At 47.7% G+C, this 6,135-nt stretch overlaps 1 protein-coding gene across 1 annotated transcript in view; it reads left to right on the top strand.

Moving 5' to 3' along the window:
• T265_05721 (hypothetical protein) overlaps positions 1 to 6,135 on the top strand; it is a gene marked incomplete at both ends in the record, with an annotated part of 65,083 nt that overhangs the window by 19,641 nt on the left and 39,307 nt on the right. The window contains one exon of the mRNA XM_009170794.1: positions 3,981 to 4,415. Coding sequence (XP_009169058.1) covers positions 3,981 to 4,415 — 435 coding nt within the window. The remainder of the gene's footprint in view (positions 1 to 3,980; positions 4,416 to 6,135) is intronic.

Here is a 6,135-nt window from a genome sequence, read left to right as displayed (position 1 = left end):
AGATTTCGGGCATTCAGTGGTTGCTTTCAGCAATCTGACCTTCCTGATAGTCCTGGATTGTTTTACTCGATATGTCGTCTGACGAAACTTCCATACCCGTTGGTTTGAAGCATCTCGGATGTGTGTGCTAATGTTATCAGGGAATTTTCCACGAGGTTGTGCTAGAATCTTCATGAGAGGGCAAGAAGCCCCGAGTTATAAATATTCGATCCTGATTGGCCGATGTTCTATGGAATAACCGCGTGCCTTCGTTCGATGCGTGACCGGCTTGCGACACATCCGTCCAGTGGACGTGATGCTTTGTTATTTAGAGCACCTCCCCCTTTGTGGTTGCCATTCATTCGGCCGCCACACTTATGATGGCTCAGGGAGCGGCTGTTGTATCATCTCTGGATCAGTGAGTATGCTGATCTGCGTTCTGGTGCAGACTGCCCTGTGGAGACGTATTCTGGTTGTCGGTATTCCACGAGACGTGGTTTCATTGTGGGGCTGAATCCGCTGCCTAGTTCCAGGCTTTCCTCGCTCTCCTATGTTCTTCAACTACAGCGTATTTATTCAAATAAGTTGATCGGGTTACGTGGCTTGCTTTCACTGACAATGGTGATGACACACCATACGTTTGATAATTTCACTACACATGTGAAACTCGAAAACTGGGTCGCCTTACAAGTTACAAGCTTTAACGAAACGCGCAACCAACCCTCTGTTAACGATTGGCCATATTTCGTCCCCTAGACTTGTGATCGATTCCGTTTCTTACCGGTTAGATTCGTTAGGTGAGTCAACACTGCTTCCAGAATTGATCTCAGGCATAACTTCAGATAGAGTGGAGTTTATTCTTGTCAGCAGAGGGAAGGCGTTGCTTCTGAAATGATTGGTCAAGTGTAGAAGAGATCGTCCATGCTCATTCCCTCATCGAAAGGAGTTGGAACATTTGTGGAACGGGCAAAAGTCATACAGCTATCAGCACTGATGGCCATGTAGAGAGAGAAAGAAAAAAACGAATGATCAATCCATACGGAGTTGGTTTAATCGATAATCGCTGACAGTTTATAGACGAATTGACCAAAATTGACGAACCGCTTGTGGCAGCGATTGAAAACATTACGCAAAGCGATTACGTAATGTTTTCCTGAAGGAAACTGCTGAAAACTTTGGACAAACCACGGCCGTTTTCGTCCTTCTTAGGGCTCATCAGAGGTGCGGTCCTCGAGCTTTGCTCAACGTTTTCTTCTACTTGAACCCAAATTGGACGGAATTCACATGCCAGACTCATTTGCATACCAGTGTGGTTTTCACAGGAGACTCGGCTGAATTCCTCGTTCAACTGAATGCGCTGCACACGGGTCGCCTCCTGTCTCGGTACGCCATTCGAGAGCTCACAGTACCCGCATGATCGCTGAAAGCTCTTCGACCGCCCGCGACCGACTTCGTCCCTTTTTGCGAGGAGTTGGGGAATTACAGCAGAATAGAATGGCGTTTGAAGTTCATCCTCCCGTTTTGAAGTTCTGCTTCCATCAACTATCGAACCTCGTGGATTCGATGTGATATCAGCCAACAGTTTATTTGTAAGTGTCAGTGTGGACGAGACGACTCAAGTGGTTAGAGCGCGAATTTACTGACCGGAAGGTCCGTGGTTCGAACCCGACCTCTACGTCTCGACTTCCCCTGTCTAGGCTTGGGCAACCTGGTAGTATCCCAGCCCTTGTGCTTCCTTCGGATGGAATGGCAACTAGGCACCGAAAGGGTGTTACAGCTGATTTTCGGTGTGGACAATGAATCTTACCGTCATTGGGTTCGGATGTCCGTACTGCTTCAAACTCGAATGCCTTATTTCTTTGGAAAAATGGTTGTCCCCATAAGCAAGGAAAAGTGGTGAGGAAGCCCTTAGCAGTTCGTATTTCTTGACATCTAAAACCTGTTTTTTTTGACATTAGAACAGTTTTACGGAGGACTATCAAGTGTTATTTGTTTGCTAGCAAGCAAGTAAGCAAGTCCAACTATGTGTATCAATTTTGCATTTTTTATAATCGGGTATTAATTGCGTAGTAATGAAGTAATGAAAGTCATTCTTTGTTGGGTAGCAAATAGTTGTAGTTGGCTGCGGGATTTATTAGGATTCACACTCGCGCAATTCTTGTTTGACCAGTCCTCTTCCTGTGTGTCCGGGTGCACTTATTCTGGTGAGTCCACACCAAACGGGCTAAGCACTGGACTCGAGTTTCGATCTTATCGGCAGTGCATGTGCTGGGGTTGAACTGCCGACATGCCAGGTGAGCGTGTGACCACTACTCCATCAGCGTGCGCTGGACGCATTTGTTGAATCTTCACATCTGAACAGGTGAACAACATGTTTACGCTTGATTGATACGAGATAACGTAATATCCGGTCACGGAATACGGATATTACGTCATGCAAAAACCGATTCAAAACATGTTTAGTGAAGGTGTTATTAGAATCGAAAAATCTTTGTACCTCTGCCAAATGCAAATTAGGGAACTCGGCTACCTTACTGAGATCTCAGTAGATTTTTACAAACTCTTCTCTCCAGCAGTTCGCTCGTCCTGTGGGCAGCGTACCGATTGGTGTTACAATCCACACGTTAACTGGTGATCCAGTCATTCTCGGGAGCCCCAGTAGAGCAGTCGATTGGGATCGCCAAGTGTGTTCCGTGTGCAGGGGCTACTGGACTTTCAGAATGACCCAGTTCGACATCTAAATGACGATTCCACACGAACATCGTTGGTATACCGCTGTTTTCGACCACGAATGACGTGGATGATGCGCGCGCGTGCACTAACCTAGCTGGTGTTGTTCTGACTACACATGACACGTAAATGCAGAGCACTGATCGCCTATTTCACTTTTCACTCAAATCGAATCAGCCGTTTTGGTGTACGGGTGTAAAGCCTAGTAAAATGAACCAGTATGGCCAGGACTGGGTGCTAATGAGGTCCTGTTTACTGCCTTTTTCTGCAAGTATGAATAACGAGGCCGATCCTTTTAATGGGTTGACCGACCGGTTTTCATCTATCCAGGGGGTGGGGGTTAAATCCGATTTCTAAGAACTAACGAATTGCGCACAATGCACTCTTGGTTCATGAATCAAAGTGATTGATTTATCTGACCAAGAACTGCTTTCCGGGTGACATGGGGTCCCCTGAGTGCGCTGGTCATCTCGGATTTGTGGTCTCCATCGTTACCAAGTCGTTGTACCCAGCTCTCAGGGTGTTGTTTATTCTTTTTTTTCGAGGTTTCCTGAAGTTGCTCCTCTCCTTCGGTCCTGGCAACCTGAAAGTATCCTTCCCACTGAGTTGTGTTATTCCTTGGCAATGTAGCATCAGTAGGCTGTTGATCAGGTGGATCAATTCCCCATGCGCACCGAAGAGATCAGCTGTCACCTGATCAGCGTCCCTCCGCCTTGTACCAGGCTTCCGCTAGGTCACCCACCATGATCGATAAGTCACGAGCACGTTTCTTATTACGGTCACAAGCTCGCGCCTTAATCAATGAATTATAGCTTCTTGACTTGAACTAGATAAGTTCTTAGTCGTTGAGGGTAAAGGGCTCTCTTGCTAATTAAACCACTCTCCTGGAAACTACCACCGCAGGTGTTTTTAGATAAACTGATCAAAGTCCCTCGGTATACACTTTTCAGCCGCAAAGTGTAAGGTCATGCTCATGGCCACTGAACACGCCACTTACAATCCAGGGGAACACTGATGTCATGCTGTCGATGATGATGATGACTGCCGTTTACCCTTGACACGCAGTGTGATCTAGAATTTTCCATCCATCTATAACTACCCACCGAACATCCGGTAACCTCATCCTTTCTAGTCACCTTAGTTCCCGTCTTCTCATTATTGTTCGTCAGAATGGTGTGTCTGTCGCTTAACCGTGTCTCCGCTCTGCCTCCATCATCCCTATTCCTTGAGCTCAATGTTTTTTTATAATTTATGTGACCTCTTCCACATAGCGCATATGGAACAGTCTGTCTGCACTAGCTAGCACAGTTGTTTCGGGCAGTGCAGCCGGTACAAATCAACCCAGTTTCCAACACGACCATATGCGATCGTCACCACGTCTCTCAGGTTCCACGCAATCTTCCGCGATCCCAGAATCCAACTGGGCTGGGGACTCCAGCGGCGCCGGATCGCCAAGCACCACCCCGGGTTATGTAACCGTTGTTGATTTGGTCGCACTGCACAAACAGTTTGCTGCTTGGCGAAAACTGGAAGCAGCAACGGCCACGGTCACCTTGTCGACAGGCGCAACGCTGCATCCAGACCACACAGCTGCCCCTCAGTTTTCCTCGTCTTCCTCCGGTGGTGGGACAGCAATGTTATCTGGAACAGCCTACTTGAATGTCCACGATCACTGTAAAGCCGGTTCTGTTGTGGCTCACTTCATGGTAAGTCCTCCCAATTCCTAACCCCCGGTTGGTAACTTGTTGTAACTTGCTGAACGGTAGTGCAACTCTGTATCGGTCCCTTGGCTTCCTGCTCCGCCCACTAGGGCATATCAAAAGGCACGGTAGCTTCGGACAGCCCTTTATGGAGTCAAAGGAAAATTTTTACAACTGTATCACAGAGCGTTCCACAAGGTCGTTCCAGAATCTCCGTGAGGGGACGAGAAGCGTCGAGTCACAGGTGCTTGACTCGGATTTACTGGCAATCTGACCAATCAAGGCATGCCTTCATTTGGTCCGTGTCCTGCACGTGACACATCCGTCCAAATGATGTGGCGTTCGGTTAGTGGGTATCGGTTGGCCTCCGTACATAGCTGCCGATCGAAAATAGCCAAGTTTCAAACGTTTCTTTGTACGTCTTTATTTCCGAAACTGCATGTTAAGAAAAAATCAGGAGGAGTTCAACTGTAGCACCCTTTCGGTGCCTAGCTGCCATGTCACCCGAAGGAAGCACGAGGGCTGTGATACTGCCAGGTTGCCCAAGCCTAGATAGGGGAAGTCGAGAGGCAGAGGTCGGATTCTGACGGCTTTTGCACAAACATCATCACTGAGTAGTCTGTTCACACCACATCAGTTTGTCTAACGACACTTATCCACCACACTGATGAGCCCGAAGAGGGGCAACCTGCACCAAGGAGGCGTCAGTTTCGAGAGTGAGACACGGATACTGTGATACTGATCTCGAAACATGGGTTTGTTGTCGAGAAATACACTCATTTGCAAATCAATTTGGTTTTCAGGAGAGACTCCATTGAATCTCTCGTTTATTATATTTCACAACTGAATGTGCAGCACACAGGCCGGCTCATGTTTCAGTTGGCACGATATTCGAGATATCGCAGTATATTTTCACAAAGGAAACTACTCACAAGGTTGCTGAAAACTCTTCGACAGTCCACGACCGTTTTAGCCCTCCTTGGGGCTCATCAGGTAGGCGCAGTCCCCGAGTTAACGTCAACCGTATTTTCTAATTGATGGAAAACTCGGGGACTGCGCCTACCTGATGAGCCCGAAGAGGGGCAAAACCGGTCGTGGGCTGTCGAAGATTTTTCAGCAACCTTGTGAGCAGTTTCCTTTATGCGTTTGTTCTCTTATCCAACAACCGTTCCGACGTAGTCTATGGCTTTTTCTGCCGCTGAATGGGTTGGGTAGACGGAGTCGCCTTCGTCCTCGTTACACTGAACAGTTTTAATGGTTGATTTTTTGGTCCGATTGATACGTCTACCGACTCTGTTACTTCGCCGACTTATCAGATCGACCGATCGATTATAGACGGCCGGAATCGGTCGACTCATGTTTACACTTTTATGATCTCTCACCTGTTGAAACACGCGGCTTGACCAGTGGTGGCGAAAATCTGCACCGCCTGGTTACCAGACGATGGTGGTGGGAACAAAACGAATACAACGGCCGGTCAGTGCCCTCGCAAGAATGATTGTAACTTTGGGATCGTGATTTTCATACTCTNGACTGGCATACGCAGCACGTGGCCAAACCAAACGCAACCTGTGCAGTGTGATCAATTCATCTATCGAGGGTGAGTTATTTTCTCCCGATACCATTAGACGTACTTCAGAATTGCTGATCCGGTCTTCCCATCAGATTCGGGCAATGCTCCGAAGACATCGATGGTCAAATTCTGAAAGTCTTTTGACGTCCTCGG

Source organism: Opisthorchis viverrini (assembly GCF_000715545.1).
Source record: "Opisthorchis viverrini unplaced genomic scaffold opera_v5_113, whole genome shotgun sequence".
In the NCBI taxonomy this organism is placed as follows: domain Eukaryota; kingdom Metazoa; phylum Platyhelminthes; class Trematoda; order Opisthorchiida; family Opisthorchiidae; genus Opisthorchis; species Opisthorchis viverrini.
This window is presented reverse-complemented; position numbering and strand designations above follow the sequence as displayed.